General features: G+C 49.1%; 1 protein-coding gene across 11 annotated transcripts in view; it reads left to right on the top strand.

Moving 5' to 3' along the window:
• The window catches only part of CCP110 (centriolar coiled-coil protein 110), a 429,539-nt gene that overhangs the window by 309,319 nt on the left and 101,359 nt on the right, over positions 1-18,861 (top strand). For all 11 annotated transcript variants that reach the window (XM_086940777.1, XM_086940775.1, XM_086940778.1 and 8 more), the window contains 3 exons: positions 6,799-6,915; positions 8,234-8,335; positions 9,772-9,888. In XM_086940777.1, coding sequence (XP_086796903.1) covers positions 6,799-6,915; positions 8,234-8,335; positions 9,772-9,888 — 336 coding nt within the window. The remainder of the gene's footprint in view (positions 1-6,798; positions 6,916-8,233; positions 8,336-9,771; positions 9,889-18,861) is intronic.

An 18,861-nucleotide genomic window follows, 5' to 3' on the forward strand; every position in this document is an offset into this window, starting at 1 on the left:
ATTGCCTTTACTGCCTCCATCTCAAACATGAGGTAAAGGAGTGCACAATTTGCTGCAATTTGTCTTCAAAAACTCAAAGGGATAGGCAAAGGAGCCTACTCCTGTGTCTTCAAAAGAGGAAGATTCAGAAGACCTCTTCTGAAGAGGGCAGTGATTCCCCTGCCAGGTCTTACAAGATGGCTAGATCTCTTGAAGGAGCTTCAGAGAAGTTCAGAAAATGTATTAAGACTTCTCCCCAACCTCACAGCTCCATGAAAAAGGAGAAACAAAAACATTTCTCCTCGGAGACATCTTCATCTGGCCCATGAATGCCTTCTGCCAGTGACAGAGACCGCCCTCTTCAAAATCCCTCTCAATGACGCCCTCTCTGATAGCAAGATTGTCGACGACCACCAGCACTACGATCCCATTCTCGAGACCGTTGACTGCAAAGACAGCGATGACAGCAGCCATCAGTGCTCCCATCTCGTCCATGAAGATCTGGGCGTTTACAAAGTTCTTATCGACACCCCTGTTGACGGCAATCCCAATCCCATCAACACCTGATCCGATGACTATCCCATCGACCGAAGACCCATCGATGACGCCTAACCTGGTAATACCTCTGACAGAGACACCGCCGACGCCTCCGTTGATAACAATAAGAATTTTGAAGATATCCCAGAACCTCCCTCGGCTCTGAGGTTACTTCACCTAACAAGGTCTCACCTCCCCCTCCCCCCTCCCTCCAAGCCATCTACAGGATGTTGAGGAGTCGGATGATGACAGCGGCCTCTTTGGCCCAGCTCACAGACCTTCAGAGCTGAATGTAAGGTGTCAGGAAGAAGATGAAGAGGAAGGACATTACTTCCAACAGTACTATCCCCCACCTCCAAGGTACTACGAGCCATGAGGATACTAATCTGACTCTCTATTCCTGCTTCTTTTGTACAGGATCTCCAGGCCATGCTCTCGGACTATCGGAGGCAGTTTCCACAGCCCCATGAAGACCAGTCTACCGACCACCACCTGCTACCCCTCTGGCTCTACCACACCTTCTCCTTTCAGCTGCACCTGGGATGACAACTGCTTCCCAAGTAGCAGTACCACCAAGGGATGATCCATCATCCTCTGACGATGACAGGGGAGAGGGTGAAATGCCACACATTCAACCGACCATACGATCAGCATGTATTATGTCAACAAACTGGTAGGAATCGCGCTATTTCAGGAAGCCCAAGAGCTTTGGATTGGCTCACAGCTCATGAAATCTCCATAAAGGCAGAGCATCTGTCTGGAGTCCAGAACACACTTGCAGATCCCTAAACTGGAGCAAAGACAGCTGGAATGAGTGGGATCTCTGATAACAGCAGCTGAACAGAGGAAGAGGAGCGACCTCTGACCCTGCTCGCAGGCAGGTCACTCCCCACTCTGCTGCCCAGCTCTGTCTGCATTGTTTTTGCCTAATCTTGTATTTTTCCCCTGTGCCTGTACTTGCTTTCTTGCCCAGACTTGTTTTTATTTCTCTGTGCCTGTACGTGCTTTCTTGCCCAGACTTGTTTTTATACCTCTGTGCCTGTGCTTGTTTTCTTGCCTACACTTGTTTTTCCTTCCTGTGCCCAGTTCTCCCACGGTTCCAGCCCGTTTTTCTGGCTACTGCGACCCTGTGGCCCCACCCCCTACAATCCCATTTGCCGCCCGCTCCCAGCTGTTCCTCCCTCCCACATCCCCTCATATGGAGGCTGCGCGGCGGGTGCACCGAAGCGCCCAGCGCCAGGACACCTGGACCCCGCGAACGCCACAACGCCCAACACCGCTACGATGCCAGAACCCTCCACGCACTCAACACTGGACGATCACACACCTGCTTACTGGCCGCCCCGAAGCTCACCCACGGAGCTTTCACCTACCCGAACTGCAGCTTCACAAGCATCTGCCCCACCATGCTGCCGACCAGGAAAGAACCCAACCACCTCAGATGCATCCTTCTCAACACCGGCTCCGCCTTCAAACACGCTGTTGAACTCTGGGATCTACTCAACTCAACCTCCCTAGAGGTCGCCTTCCTGACGGAGACCTGGCTGAATCCCGCCTCAGCACCCGACATAGCCATAGCAGTCCCGGAAGGCTACAAGATCATCCGCAGGGACTGCACCAACGGAGCAGGAGGAGGAATCACCATCGTCCACAGGAACACTCTGAGTCTCGACCAACACTGATGACACCATCAGTGCCGCCGAACACCTGTACTTCCAGATCCACACCAACCCCAACACCACCCTCCGAGGAACCCTCATCTACAGTCCCCCTCGAACCCCAACCACAGTTCAGCGACTCAATCGCCACACATGCCCTCGCCTCCACGGACTACCTCCTCCTCGGGGACCTTAACTTCCACCTTGAGAACAACAACGACACCAACTCCACCACCCTGATCGACAACCTAGCTAGCCAACCTCAGACTCAGACAACTCGTCATAACACCCCCCCACTCCGCCGGTCACCCGCTTGACCCCATCTTCTCTGCAAGCCCCCATGTCTCCTTCAACCACGGTACAAAAGGGGGTGGGGGGAGGGGGGGGCAGCACCGAACTCCACTGGACCGACCATCGCCGCATCCACTTCAAATTCAAGAAATCCATCACGCACCACCGCACCCAACAGATGCCTCACCGCTGCTGGAGCAAAGTCACCGCAAACCAGCTAACCACCACCCTCGCCCAGATCAAGAAACCCTCCAACAGTCACACCAACAAGAAAGCCAGCTGGTTCACTGAAGACCTCCGGGCCTCCAAGCAAACCTGCCAAAAGCTGGAGAAGATCTGGCTCTGTGAACGCACACCGGACAGCCTCGCAGCCCACAAGAACGCCACCCGCAGACACCATCACCTCATCAGATCCGCCAAAAGGGCCTCCTTCAAAGACCGCTTAGACAACAACTCGCACAACAGCAAAGAGCTCTTCAACATCGTGAAGGAACTCTCCAACCCCAGCTCCCAACACTAACGACGTCCCACCCTCGCAAGACCTGTGCGATTCGCTGGCCACCTTCTTCCACTGCAAGATCCCAGACATCCACAACAGCTTCAATGCCACGACTGCCCCAACAACCACTGAGACTTCCGCCCCCACGACCACCATCCGCACCAACCGCGTGCTCTCCTGGACCGACGACAACAACGACGACACCATCAAGATCATGAACACAATCCACTCCAGATCTCCGTCGGACCCATGACCTCACCACATCTTCAACAAAGCCAGCACAGCCATCAACACCTCCTTCGAGACAGCAAACTTCTCGGAGAGCTGGAAGCACGCCAAGATCAACACCTTACTCCTGAAACCCAAGGCGGACCTCAAGAACTTCCGGCCCACCTCCCTGCTCCCGGCAAAGGTCATCGAGAAGACAGTCAACGAACATCTGACCCGCTACCTCAAGGAGAACAACATCCTGGACCCTTCCCAGTCCAGGTTCCGCAGCAAACACAGCACAGAGAATGCCCTCATCGCCGACACATCAAGTCCCTGCTGGACAACGGAGAAACGGCGGCCTGGTCCTCCTGGACCTGTCCGCTTCCTTCGACACAGTCTGCCACCACACACTAAGAACACTGTTGTATTGTCTATGGATGAGCCGGGGTCTTGGACAGAGATTCCCAAAAGGAGGCTACTTAGGCACACTTTAGGAGGCAGATCACGCCTGTAAGTCTTTTATTCAGACTATTACAGGGGCCCAAGGTCATGCAAAGAAACATGTATCTTAAAGAAACTCAAATGTAGTCCTGGAAAAGGGGGGTGAGGGTTTACACACGGTGGGAGATAGTTTGTTTAAAGGCCTCTGGTGTCCGTTGTCCCGGGGTTTCTTTTCTGAGATGTAGGGGTGGTATCGCTGTGCCATGGAAGAGGAGAAAACACAAGAAAGGAACAAATGTCAGGTCGCTGTCTGGACTTACTATAAGGGTGCTACCTTCACCTGCTCGCGTTGTCACCCGGGTGAGGGAGAAAGGTGTGGGGAACTATTTACAACTGTGGCCCCCCCTTTTTCCCACCCCCTCCCCTTTTCATTTAACCTCCCTTAAACCTCCCCGTCCCCTTAGTCTCTTTAGTAGATTTGCCCAGTACACTTGCCTGGATATCGGGGCGTCCTCTCCTCCTCTGAGATGTCCAGATACTTCCGCTTTGGGGGGCTCTGGAAACTAGCTTCGGCCACACTTCGCTGTGGTCCGGTGTTCGGGTTCCTCCGACGCCGTGTAGGTGAGTCCGCCACACTCCGCTGTGGTCCGGTGTCCGGGTTCCTCCGACGCCATGTAGGTGATTCCCTCTCCGATTCCCATGGTCCGCGCTGTTCTTTCCCTGGAATCCTCGCCGTCTTCTCTTCTGGAATCAGCGTCTGACGTCATCTGAGGGAGTCGCTCTTCTGCTATACCACTGACCTTGGTCTTGAGGAGGGGCTTGTCTGGATCCATGATGGAGTTTCCGGTTGGCAGGGACTCTGTATTACAAACACGCACCCACAACGCCGGTATCCAAGAGAAGGTCCTGGACTGGACCACCTCCTTCCTCTCCGGCAGAACACAGAGCGTTCGCCTTCCCCCCTTCCGCTCCAAAGCTACCGAGATCATCTGCGGCGTACCCCAGGGCTCATCCCTCAGCCCAACTCTGTTTAACATCTACATGGCACCCCTCGCCCACGTCTTCCGTCTGCACGACCTCAAAATCATCTCCTACGCCGATGACACCCAGCTGATACTCTCCCTCACTAACGACCCCCACACCGCCAAAACCAAACTTCATGAAGGAATGAAGGCCGTCGCTGAATGGATGAGGAACAGCCGACTGAAGCTGAACTCGGACAAGACGGAGGTCCTCATCCTCTGATCCAACCCTTCGGCCTTGGACGACTCCTGGTGGCCGACTGCATTGGGAACCGCCCCAACACCCACTGACCACGCACGCAACCTAGGGGTCATCCTTGACTCCACCCTCCCCATGACTAAAAAGGTCAGCCCGTCTCCTCCTCCTGCTCCAACACCCTCTGCATGCTCCGCAGGATCTACAAGTGGATCCCCACTGAAAAGAGACGAACGGTCACCCAGGCCCTCATCAGCAGCAGGTTGGACTACGGATACGCCCTCTACGCAGGAGCCTCAGCCAAACTCCTGAGATGGCTCCAGCGCATCCAGAACGCCTCTGCACGTCTGATCCTCGACATCCCTCGCCGCAGCCACATCACACCCCACCTGAGAGACCTGCACTGGCTCCCGGGCAACAAGAGGATAACCTTCAAGCTCCTCACCCATGCACACAAGGCACTCCACAACACCGGACCTACGCACCTCAACAGACGACTCAGCTTCTACACCGCCAGCTCCGCTCCGCCGCCCTCGCCACTGTCCCCCGCTTCTGAAGAGCGACCTCCGGGGGCAGATCCTTCTCCCACCTCGCCACCAAGACCTGGAACACCCTCCCCAACCACCTACGTCAGACCCAAGACCTGCTGACCTTCAGAAAATTCCTCAAGACCTGGTTTTTCGAGCAGTAGCAGCATTCCCCACCCCCGCGCCTTGAGACCCTCACGGGTGAGTAGTGCTCTTTACAAATTATATGATTGATTGATTGATTCTCATTGTTGAGGAAACCAGCGCTGGATCTCTTTGCGGTGGAAACCTTTACCAAATGTCAGTACTTCACCAGTAGATTTCCTCTCTCAGGGTCTTGGGGGAATGCCCTTTTGATATGCTGGTCTGAGATTTATGCGCAAGTGGGGGATGATTCAACCATGTGAATCTATGAAAGATCCCAATACTGAATAGCTGCAGTTACAGGTAAGTTACTTATATATACACCAAAATTAAAAAGGGCATTCATGATGAAAATGTGCGTATTTTCAGAACTCATATGCTGATGTTTGGAGAAAAATGTTTGAATTTCCAGCTCAGCCATTGGAATGGGGTAACAATAAACGTATGTTTTCTCAGCGCCAAAACCTCTTTTAGGGTGCTTGTGCACTTTACAAAACATTTGAGTGATACATCATGCTGCGGTAGAGACTTATTACATAGGTGCCAGGGGCATTAAGCTATGGCTGTTGCGTGTTACTCATGTAGAAGAATTGCAAATTGCTAAAGATATTTTTTTTAAAATACTTTGCTTTACTGCTGATAACCCTGCCTGGGGCATTGAGATGATCACTGCTGATTGACTCGAAGGGCTTGGCCAGCAATGTAATCTTGTCTGATGTGGTGACTGTTACAACACTAACAATATTAGTAGCTCGGGAAGATTTCCATTGAACATAAGAAATCTTACTACAAAAAGGTTGGAGACCCCTTCACTGGATGTTCCTTTATTGTATGCCATGGCCGTTAATTGTGGCATTCAGTTATGTGGAATTGCCGGGACAGTTCAGATTTGTAACATTGTTTTAGTATTTAATACCCGTGTGGTTGTGGTGCATGGTTTCCTTAAAATGTGGTGGGATTCTTCGATTTGATATTTCTAAATCTTTCTCCCTACAACCCATAGTTTTTCATTTTATTGGTGTCAAGCACGATTTTCTGGGCGCTGTTCTTTTCTACACTTTATTAGTGTGTGTGTGTGTGTGTGTGTGTGTGTGTGTGAAACCTACAGGCAAGCAACCGAAAAGTAGCATGTGAATACATTCACATAACGCTCCAGTGGTCTATGTTTTACGCTCCAAATTGAAAACCTCAATAAAGACACTTCTGATTCATTTGAGAATAAATCCGAAATTTGTATTGGTTTTAAATGTTCAAAAATGTGTTATTTTAATGAAGATTTTTTTCATGTTTTAAGGTTTTCAGTCAAGGCATGCAGATTAAATTGAACAAAGTTACTGCTTTGGCAAAGGGATTCCTTACGCGGAGGCTTATGCAAACAGATAAGTTGAAGCAGCTGAAGAAAACTGTGCATGTAAGTACATTTTAGATTGCTCTCCTGTATATAACTTTTCCTGTCGCTATTTCATCCAATGTTTGTGACTTGCCACCTGTGTGACAAGTTAAATATTATAAAATATCCTAGATCTGTTCTTAAAATTGATTTTATCTTGAAAGTAATGAAACCTTTGTTTTTTGCCATTGGTCCATCTGAAATGTACTGTCCTTACAGTGGAAAGGCTGGATAGTATTGCAGAAGTTAAGGAGAATTTGACCTGTAGTGAACCATTCAGTAAAGACAGAAGAGCACACGTGTAATAATCTTTCTTGTCCTGACCATGCCCAGCGTATCTTAACTAGACCTATAGTTTTCTATTTAAAGTAGTTTGCCTGCTTCTCTTAATCAAAGTCTGCTATGGTATAGCCAATGACAACATTGACTTTGTGGGACTCAAACCGTCTGAACGGGCAAATGACCCACCTTTGAGCAGTTCAAATATTAGAGTAAGTATTGGGCAAAATTAAACTGTACTGTTGCTTCCTGAGGAAAAATGGCAGGGTTTCTTAGAAATAGACTTTATGTTCTTATTAACCGTTTCCAAAATTAATATTCTTCGTTACATGATTTCTTCTTTTACAAGATAGCTATTTGCCTATATAATTCCATGAAGCCAATTAGACTTACCACACTGATAGAGCATTATATTTCCACTGCCAGATCTTTCATAGATTCACAGGCTTGAATCGTCCATGTTGTTGAGTTGGATGCCCAGTAGTAGTGTCGCATTAGCAGTTCCATGGTAAACATAGTCCAGAGACTTTCTGGGTGTGGTCTTCAGTTTGATTTTCTTTTTTTGACTGAAGTTTGTTTTTTGTCAAATGATGGAAGGTCATTTTTACAAGCTCTAGGCTATGTTTAACATGGGACTGCGATTGCAAGGTTACTATAGGACTCTCAGCTCGACAACAGATGATTCAAGCATATAAATCTTAGATACCAATATTGAACTACCATTACAGGTAAGTAACGTATTTCTTCATTCATTCATTCATCCATTTTGAGTTCAGTCTTTAAACTTGCCCATTATGCAAGTATTTTATCTTGCACAATAATCAACTTCTTCTGTCCTGTAATTTCCCACTCTGCACTTTTGACCACCATCCACCAGCCAGACCTCTTTCAGACAACATTCCCAGTTATGGTCTTTTGAGTAATTTGATGTAAATCTTTCATACCTAGTGTCATTTGATATTTCAGAGCTAAGTAGATGTACAATGTTTTCTAGATGATTTACTTTAGTATCCTGTATTTGATCTGGTCAATCACACCTGTTTGTGTTCTGATTGATTAGGACACAGCAGAATTTTTGAAAATGTTTCAGTCCGAAGTTCCTATGAAGAGAGGCGCTGTGTCTGCTCAAGATGCTTCTTTACAAGAAAGAGTTCTTGCTCAGGTAATGAATGGTTCTGGTGTTCTTCTTTTAATACCTAGTGATCGGTGAGCATGGAGGGTACATTTCAGACTAAAATGTTTCTCCTGTATAAGGTTGTCACTTTCATTACATATTTCAAAAATGACTACGTTGTCTCAAATCACAGTGTGGGCTAAGAAGTGGCTTTTTTCTGACCTATGGCTATGGTATAGGGGATTATTACCCTGCTAATGTCTCCCTGAATAAAAGTCAGTATTCAAGAGAAAAAGGAAACCACTTTTGCCAAGGGTTGTGCCAATTTCTGCTCTTTGATGACCTTAGCTACACCATATTTGTAGGATATCCATTGGAGAGTGGTCTACATTCAATGAGTCTAAATGGGGAACATTAAGGTAGTTAGTCTCGGTCTATTGCAACGGTTCCCTGTTTTAGTTGGACATTTCAGTGATGGGTTAATGTAATGTATTAATACAAGTAATTACAGCAAAATCTCAGTAACTTTTTCTCCCTCAAATGAAAAGTGGGGAGGGCATTATAGTCATGTTTACAGGAATGGCCTTTTTACGAATTTGGAAATTCGAATTGCATCTAGTTTTCTTGGCAAGATATTGAAGAGATTGTTTTCCAGCATGGAAGTTCTTCCTAGATCCCATACTGATCTACCTTTTGAAATGTGTCTGTGTGGGAAAATCACTTATCTCTTCCCCACTCACCCCAATACTCTGTGGGTGTTTGGGATAGTGGATGAGGGACAAAATGTATGTGGTTGGTACAGTGGGGAAGTTGAGATTTAAAAAACATAAAAAATGGAAAAATATATTGAAGCATCGATCTAGTTAGCATACCCATGTTGGATATTTATTGCCATTTTATAAAGGTTCTCGGTGTACTATTTTCTGTAAACCGGGCTACGTCCAATATATAGTTAATTGCATGAATTTTCAGTAGCGACAGTGGAATTAAGCAATTCTGAGGCCGCTGCTTTTTCGCTCATAATTATAGATTTGTCAGATTTGCGACAGATAATCTGCACATTATGCAGTAGATTGTGGATTAACAAAAAAGTGTTTCTACCTCAAACGGATCAAAAATTATTAAAAACAAGGTGATGTGTTCAGTTGTAGTGGAAGATCCTTCGCAAAGGTGAGCTGGTCCTCCTTTCAGTTGCTTATTTCCATATGTAGTTGCTAAAATGGGACAAAGGAGGTGAAATATTTGCTCAGCCAGTATTACCATATGTAAAGAATGACAAAATAACAAAGTAATGCAATCAAAAAATGTGCCTCATTATGCTGCATCATTTGCCTTTTCTTGTTGCATAATTTAGTGAACCCTGTGGCGTTTCTTATGCTCGCCTGCCTTGTAATTCTGATGGCCCTGACTTTAAGCTATGTACCAATTAAATCTGAAATTAAGTATATGAAATCCTAATGTCATATACATTTTGAATTTTTCAGCTGCGAGCTGCTTTGTATGAAATCCATGATATCTTCTTTGTTATGGATGCTTCTGAAAGAATGAGCATTCTCGAACATGATCGTGAAGTCCTCAGAGAAAAGATGATCAGGCAAATGGTGCGTTTTTTCTTTGTTTTTAGTTGTTCTACTTAAAGTGTATTACTAAGACATTTAATCTGATTTATCACTTGTCACATTTAAAGAACAAAAACTACGTATTTCCAACTTAATTTAGAGTTATCTTCTGAAACCTATGTGTAAATTATAGGACATATAATCTAAGTTTGGTATTAACTTTTTTAGCCCTTGTCGTCATTGTGCACTCCATGTGCAGTATCGCACTGTCATATTTGACTCGTACTCACTCACATGGAGCTAAAGTAAATGTATGACATCTCTAACCGAGGCAGCAGGGTTGGTCAGGATTGTGAAATAGTTTCCTCGCTGGAAGACGTTGCCTTTCTTATATAGGCATTTACACCAATAAATGATCCATCATCTCGTAGCCTTGCTTTGCTCTTGCTCGAATACGACCAATGAGTAATAGCAGAACTTAAAATTTGTTGTATTTCTGATGGCAACTTCTCTCCGTTTCTTCTCCCTATGTATTTTGTCAAGCACCAGCCTAACCCCAGCAATAGCTCTCCAGAGTCGCCAGGTTGCACCTTGCAGCTTCATTTGTGACTAACCCAGGATGTGATGACACTAAGACATGTAAAGCGCCAGCCAGTGATCTAGCTTCCGCTCCAGTTTTTCTGCTTCTGTCTGACACAGGCTCGGAGCTGTTCTTTGTGCTTTCTCTATGAAATTCCACAGCAATTAGGTTGAATGTCTCGAAGGTTTCGGCGTTCAGCTGTAGTAAGAATTTCCTTGTTGGGCCACACAACATCTGCAATGGAAACAAACTGATAGGCCTTAACTCCTCAAAGACCAGGATGCCAAGTTATTATTGTTCAAGGCCCAGAGGGAAATGCCAAAGCAGTCTTTCTCTCCTTCAGTTAAGTTTCTCAATGTGAAACAGTTTACCAAGAGGTCTTCCTACAAAACACACTGTTGAGGCATGGCCAGTTGTCCACCAAGGTTGATGCTATTGCCTGAGCTTTATGTAAGTGGAGAATAAGCACGGTTTCTTTGCCCAGCCGACTGTCAATGAGTCCATATGAAATTTGGAGGCAGTGGGAGGCCAGAGAGCTCGTAACTGTGAATCTGAAAGAAACAGGTTAGTGTTAGATTCCTTACCTTAGAATATCCCCAGGCGTCAGACTGGATCCGGAAAGTTTTGCATAGCAGTACCCCTGCTCGTCGGTAGGCGTCGTCTGCGGCTCCGCGTCAGTCAACTGCGCCGTGGTTGCCGGGATGACGTTGTCGGAGTACTTAGATGCCGCCCTGGCGCGCTGACGTCGGTTCTTCTTTTTTCCGCGCCAGCAAGCGCAGATCCAGGAAGAGCAGTACTTCTAGTAACTTTTTGACTAACTTTTTCGATCTGTTTTGGATCTTTTCGAGTCGATCTCGACTCCGGTGCCGACAGGGATGCCCGGGTTCAAACCCTGCCACGACTGTAGCCGACTGATGTCGGTTACCGACCCCCACCGTCAATGCCTGTATTGCCTAGGGGCCGACCATGATGACAAGTCGTTCCCCGACTGCCGGGCCTTGACGTCGAAGGCCAGGCGGGAGCGGTCACGTAAGCGCCTCGAGATCCGGCAGTTGGCCCGCGCCGCTCGGGGTCCTGGTCCAGGAGGAGGTCGAGGGACCGGTCGCGGGGCCACAGTCATCACAGCTCGGTGAGTCGACACCACTCGTCGGGCTCCAAGTCCTCAGGTAAGTCGAGGCACAAGAAGTCGAAGAAGTGACATCGCTCTTCCGACTCCCCGGATGCTCGTGCGACGCGGCCGGGGGCTCAGGCGATACCGACGCCGGAGCCGCGTACACCTCTACAGCCGCCGGTCCCTGGGCTGAACGTGACGCTGGAGGAGATCAGCGCCTTCCTCATGAGGTCGCGCTTCCCTCCGTCGGGTCCCGCCGAGGCGCCTTTGGGCCCCACGGACCCATCTGGGAGCCCACGCGGGCCGCTGGCTTTGGCCCCTGCACCGCCAGGTGCTTCGGCCCCGGCGCCGTCGGCGACTTCGGTCCCGATGCCGCAGGGTTCCTCAGGATCCAGGCATGGATCCGTGATGACGCCGGTTGACCTTACGACCCCTCTGCCGGCGTAGTCACCAAGGGTGTCACCCCAGGCGCCGTCCTTGGGCGGCGGCGTCCCCGATCCCCACCCCGGTCCAGATCCGGCGTCGGACCGGCGCTGCCCGGCGACGTCTTCAACGCCGATTGGTGAGCCCTTCACGGACGACCCGGCTCCATTATTTCTTCCTGACCTTCAGGGATTGGGAGGGGTCTGAGGACCCTCTGGCACTGCAGTGCCAGTTGAGCCAGGACTGGGCAGACAAACTGGGGGAGGCCACTGGTTTGGACACTTCGCCCGACACTGGTTTTGTCCCCCCTCCGACCGTGGCTACGGAGGAGGGGGCTGCTTATAGCGTGGTGTTGACTAGGGCAACCAAGGCCTTGGCTCTTGAGCTCCCACTCGCGACCATGAGGACTAACCTCCTCACTGAGGTACTCAAACCGCAGGCAAGCTCCTCGGAGCCTCTCCTCCCATTCAATGAGGCTCTCACTGACGTTCTGTTGGGCACCTTGTCCAAGCCCTCTACAGGCCTCCCTGTAGATCGTAACGTGGCCCGACACCACCGCCCGGCTCCGGTAGAACCCAGTTTCCTGTCCGTTCACCCCACCCCTGAGAGCCTGGTGATCCAGGCCTCAACTTCCCAGACCGCATTCCCGACCGCCCCTCCCGGTTCGGGAATCCAAAAGGTACGACCTGTTCGGTAAGAAGCTGTTCTCCTCATTGAGTTTGTGGTTGCGATCTGGCAACACCGCCTACCTTTTGGGCCGTTATTCCCACTCTTTGTGGGATACGGTTGCAAAAGTGCTGCCACAGTGCTCGGCGAAGGTCCAGTCAAAGCTAACCCAAGCCCTCGCGGAGGGAAGGGATGCAGCACAATATTTCATTTGGTGTGGACTGGATACCATGGACTCGCTAGGCAGGGTGATTGCTATGACACTGGCGGTTCGCCCCCACGCCTGCCTGAGGTCCAAGCATCCCTTATGGACGTGCCCTTTGGTGGACGTTGCCTCTTTGGCGACAAGGCGGACAGCACGCTGGAACGTTTTAAGGACTCCAGGGCTACGGCCAAGTCCTTGGGCCTCGGCCAACGCCAGCAGACTTCTGCCTTTCGTCCCTTTAGTGGCTAAGGAAGGGGCGCCCCCTCACGTCCAGCTAGCCACAGGCCGCAGAACAAACCTCAACGCGGACGTTGTAACCGCCGTGGCGGTGCCGAGGGACACCGGCACGGTCAGTCCACACCCACTCCCGCAGCATCTGCCTCAAAATCCTCCGAGTTTTCAGGCCCATTCGACGCCAGTGGGGGGCAGGGTTCGCCATCACCTCCTCCACTGGCGCTCCATCCCATTGGACAGGTGGGTGCTGCAAATCGTCCGAAGGGGCTACTCCCTCCTCTTCGAGGCGACCCCTCCAGCTATACCACCGCATGTCAGGGGATCACTTGCAACTTCTGCAGGAGGAAGTTGCGACCCTCTTGGCCAAGGGGGCAGTCGAGCGCGTGCCTGGGCCAGAAGTAGGATGTAGTTGCTGTTCCCACTACTTTCTGGTACCCAAGAAGAGCAAAGGGGGCCTACTCCCTATCTTGGATCTAAGGAGCGTCAACGGCTTCATCCGGAAGAAGTTGTTCAAGATGCTGACTTTGGCTCCGGTCCTAGCTGCCCTGGACCCAGAAGACTGGATGGACGTTGGACTTGCAGGATGCATATTTCCACATCCCCGTCCTGCCGGCCCACCGGTGTTACCTGCGGTTCATGGTAGGCCACGAGCACTTTCAGTTTACCGTGCTCCCCTTCGGCCTTACCAGTGCCCCACTGGTGTTCACGAAAGTGATGGCAGTGGTTGCAGCTCATCTGCGCAGATTAGGGGTTTCAGTCTTTCCCTATCTCGAGGACTGGTTGTTGAAGGCGGGCTTGCCCCAAGCAGTCATCTCCCACCTCCAGACTACGGCCGACCTCCTGCACTCGCTGGGGTTCTCCATCAACCTGCCAAAGTCACACCTGTGTCCCTCGCAGAAGCTCCTTTTCATCGGAGCGGTTCTGGACTCAGTGCAGTTTCGGGTTTTTCCCCCCGAACAGCGGGTTCAGGATATTCAGGCTATGATTCTGGTCTTTCAGCCTTTATCCCGAGTCTGGGTCAGGTTGACGCTGCGGCTGATGGCCTCCTGCATCCTTCTGGTGCATCACGCTCGGTGGTGGATGCGGGCTCTGCAGTGGGACCTGAAGTTTCAGTGGGCACAGCATCAGGGCAACCTGTTCGATTGCATCTGGATCTCGGAGGGCACTGCGAAACAGTTGCAGTGGTGGCTCATGAACCGCGATTGGGTCAGCGGCAGATCTCTCTCCCTTACCCCAACCGGAGCACGTAGTAGTGACAGATGCGTCCCTCCTGGGATGGGGAGGCCACATGGGAGAGAGGGAGATCAGAGGCCTCTGGTCTCCGGCGCAGTCCCGGCTCCACATCAACCTTCTGGAGCTGCGGGCGATCTGGCTTGCACTGAAAGCATTCATTCCCTTTGTCCGGGGAAGTGTAGTGCAGGTGTTCACGGACAACACCACCGCCATGTGGTGGGGTCGTGGACCCTTTGTCAAGAGGCGCTGCGCCTCTGGACATGGCTGGAACACCAGGGCGTCACCTTGGTGGTTCAACAACTGGCAGGTTCCCTGAATGCCAGGGCGGACAAACTCAGCCGTCGGTGCATGATGGATCACGAATGGCGTCTGAACTTGGACATGGCGCAAGGTCTCTTTCTGCAGTGGGGAGAGCCTTGGTTAGATGTATTCGCCACCGAAGAGAACGCGCAATGTCATCAGTTCTGCGCGTTAGAATTTCCAAGGCGGCACTCGCTCAGCGATGCTTTTCGTCACGAGTGGAGCAGCAGTCTGTTATACGCCTTTCCGCCTATACCACTTCTGCCCAGAGTGCTGACGAAGATCAGGCAAGACCGGCCCAAGTCATCCTTGTGGCTCCGGACTGGGCACAAAGATACTGGTATCCCGAGCTACTCAGCATGTCAGTCGATCCCCCGATTTGTCTGCCTCTTCTGGAGGACCTTCTGTCACAGCAGCAGGGGACGGTCCTCCACCCGAACCTGTCCAGCCTCCACCTCCATACGTGGAGATTGAGTGGCGGCAGTTGAGGCCATTTGACTTGCCTCCTGAAGTCTGTGATGTGATTCTGGCAGCCAGTCGTCCCTCCACAAAATGGGTACACGCCTGCAGGTGGAACAAATTTGTGGCATGATGCACAACAAAGGCTGTGGATCCTCTCTCAGCCCCCCTTTCAGAGGTTCTCCTCTTCCTTCTTTCTCTTGCCCAGCAGGGCTCTGCTCTGGGCACTCTTAAGGGCTACCTCTCTGCCATTTCTGCCTTCTTGAGGCTTCCTGATCAGCCCTCTCTTTTCAAGTCCCCTGTTGTAAATAGATTCTTGAAGGGCATCACGCACAAGTTTCCTCCTGTTCCTTTTGTGATGCCTCAGTGGGACTTGAACCTTGTTCTAACCTATCTGATATGCGCTCCTTTCGAGCCACTTCACTATTGCCCTCTTTGTCTTCTGACTCTCAAGACTGCATTCCTGGTTGCCATAACCTCTGCCAGGAAAGTGAGTGAGCTCCAGGCTCTATCTTCTAAGCCTCCTTTCCTTTCTGTCCATCCGGACAAGGTTGTTTTAAGAAAGCTGTAGAATCAAGGAGGGGGAGAAGGAAGTGGTTGGGATACATTTAGCGTCCTTAAAATGTAATTCAAAAAATCAGTGGGGAAAGTATCACTTGTCCAGGGTCACCAGGGTTTTTACTCTTTCGTTTCACTGTACCGATTAAAAAAAAACCTCAATCACGTGCCAAGGCTCGGGTGGCGCTATATCTTGATTCTCTGCCCTTGAAGGTACGTGGCAGCATCATCATTGGGTTTAGTGGTCATGCTTCCTCCACCAGGAGGTCAACCACTGGTAAACCAGTAGTGATCAGTGATCAAAAAATGGCTGTGAATTGTTAAATGAGAAAAGGTAAATAAAAAGCCTGAGTAAACAGAAAGAGGTTTTTATTAGGTCTGGGTTCAGGCTGGTTACAATTATTGGTGTGCTAAGGAAGAGGAGTTGGGGGTCTTCCGCACTGTAATTAGTCCATTAAAAAGGTCGACATGTTTCAGCCTTTGGGTGCCCAGAAGGGGTCAATTAGGCTTTCATCAGGACCAAAAGTAGAGAAATATCCTTAATAGTTTGGTATGCTCAGTCTAGGTATATTGTCCTGACTGTGGTGAGATCTATAAGTACCTCTGTGTCTGTTTTGTCAGACCTCATCGGGTGATCTCAGAGGTGTGTGCAGGATGCGCACCACTTGTGCTGTCGCTGCCTCTTAACCACCGGGGATTAACTACTGTTTCTTACAGATGTATCGTTACCGAAGGTAAGTAACTTGTGCGAATGGAGTTACTGCAAGCGGGAGAGTAGTGACATAGCAGTGGAAATTAGGACTGCTTCACACTTCATAAACAGTGGAATAACCTGCGTGATTGTGACTTCTAGTGGGCTTATGGCAGAAGCGTAGCAGGGAATATTTAAAAAGCGATATGGCGACTGAACGGCAAAGAATTTTGAGGGGTCTCTGATTTTTTTAACCCACAAGAGCCAAACATAAACCTGCGAAAAGGACTCCTTCTCCAGTGGGCCTTACTTTGCCAAGCAGAAATGGAAAGAATCAAGAAGTCACTGTCATATGAATACCAAAATTTATAGCACAAGAGGTTAATGCACACCTATTCTATCTATGCAGAAGTGAATGACCTATAACATAAAGGACTGTTTTTCTGGGACACAAATGATGCTGAGGAAACTTTCAACACAATATTACAGATGAAGGAAAGATTGCTTGCAGTGAATGAAGGAAGGTGAGATACTCCCTCGTGTAAAAGAAGGGAGGAAATCAATAGTTTACACCCAGGCTGGGTGTAGTATTGTTGAAGTCTAATACGACTTGGCAAATAAAATTAGACCGAGGCTGGCCATTTACGTCCAAAAGCGGTAACTTTACATTTTATTGTGCGTTTCCTAGCCACCTAATTTCCTTTCACACTAACTTTGTGGACGGATATCCAATCTCTCACCATTGTATTCATTGAAAGATGTTATTGCTGTATTCTGTGCTTGATGCTCAATAAAATGGTTGGGCTTAGAGAACCATTTGGAATATCGACTCCATTTTCTAATGCCAAACTCTTCCTTGTTATTGGATCCTATTTCGACTATGAAAAGCTAAAGCTTGAATTTCTGACTCCATTGGTCAATGTACACAGGTTGAATCACTCCGGCATGTTATGGATATTTTCAGGTTGGCCCTGTTACATTATCAGCCTTTCCTCTGGGTTTGGAGTTTCTGGTGACTCCAACCCTGAAGTGAACCTAGTCCATGCCTCACAAGCTCCAGCCTTGCTGCTTTTTATAATGCAGCCAGTGCTGTCCAAGGGATGGCCACAGTGCTAACACTGGCTCTGCCCTCGGAACCTGCTTCAGCCTTCCAAGTTGGTGGACAGTATCTGAGGGACAAAAGAAAAGGTCAATGCTACTTCAGTCACAAACCTCTGGCATATTTCGGATCTGATTCGGATGGTTTTTATGCTTTTGCCATACCTGATCAAAACGATGGTCATACAGAGAAAGCTTGCTTTGAAGGCTGCAACCTCTTGTCCACTTACACCACAGACACTGTCCTCTGCCTGCACTTATAAAACAAAAAATGACGCGGACATATCTCCAGAAGTAGCCATCCCTGACAACCCATAGAAATCCTTCAGAGGAATTCCTTTGTTCACTTTGGTGGCAAGAAAAGCAGCTGAGGAACTGGAAATCACCTTGACTTTTAGGGAGGCAACATTTAACCTAACTGAAATCTTACAACCCTTCTTTTCAGTCATGGAAGCTGTCCTGACGTTTAACGATGCATGCTTGAAGCCAGTGTTGGCTGCCTGGGGAAGACATTTTTGAGCCAGGCAGTCCACATGCAAGCTGCATGATGACAAAGACGTGTGCCTTTTGACCCAAAGTTGTCATCACATCCTTCTCCGAAGTTTCTATTGGGGCAAGCCTTGTCCACATACATGAATCCAAAAAGTCCAAGAGGCTGGACCCTATGGATCAAAAGTTTTCTTTTGTGTTTATTTTTCTTTCTCATGTAGTTGACGTTTTTGCACTGTGAAGGTATGTGTCTTTTTGACCAGTAAAATTGTGGGAGGTGGCAAAAATTACTGCTGTCAGTCTCCCTGACCATATGGAAAATTCCTTTATTGATCTGTCACCGATAGTCTGGACTCTTCCAAAGAAAGTTTGGATTCAACAGACACTGTGGCTTGATCATGGCCCTAACTGCCACCCTACACTTCCACATTGGATAGTTTTCACAGACTTCTCAGGAGATTTCCAAGCAACTCTCGTGGACATGTCATTAGATAGTGAGTGAGCTGTTTTTTAACCGTAAGAGTTCATCTGCATCAATTGTCGCAGCTGATCCAAATATACCAACAAGTGTATTTCCCCTTTTTGAGGCAGGGGTGTATCTAAGCTACACAATCAACAGCAGTAGTTCTATTCCATTTCTCTACCAATTGGGATACTATGATGGATAGCTGGGTCATCCTGCTTATCCGCAGGGCATTCACCCTAACATTTGTCTTTCCCTTTCTGCTTCCTTTCAAAGGGACATGCTCTTCACCACACACTTTACCCTGTTGAACAAATGGTTCATATTGGTGGTTACCCATTTACGTCTTGGGTCCCAAGAAGTACAGAGGACTAGGAACCCTCCATACTGGTCCTTAGCATCTTGAAAGTTTAGTCAGCAGTACAAAGCCAAAATGCGGTCCCTGAGCAGGTCATGTTGGCCCTCAGTGTAGCAGATTGACTGACCCTGGACCTCCAGGGCACAC

The sequence above is a fragment of the Lissotriton vulgaris genome, chromosome 10 (genome assembly GCF_964263255.1).
Source record: "Lissotriton vulgaris chromosome 10, aLisVul1.2, whole genome shotgun sequence".
NCBI classification, from domain to species: domain Eukaryota; kingdom Metazoa; phylum Chordata; class Amphibia; order Caudata; family Salamandridae; genus Lissotriton; species Lissotriton vulgaris.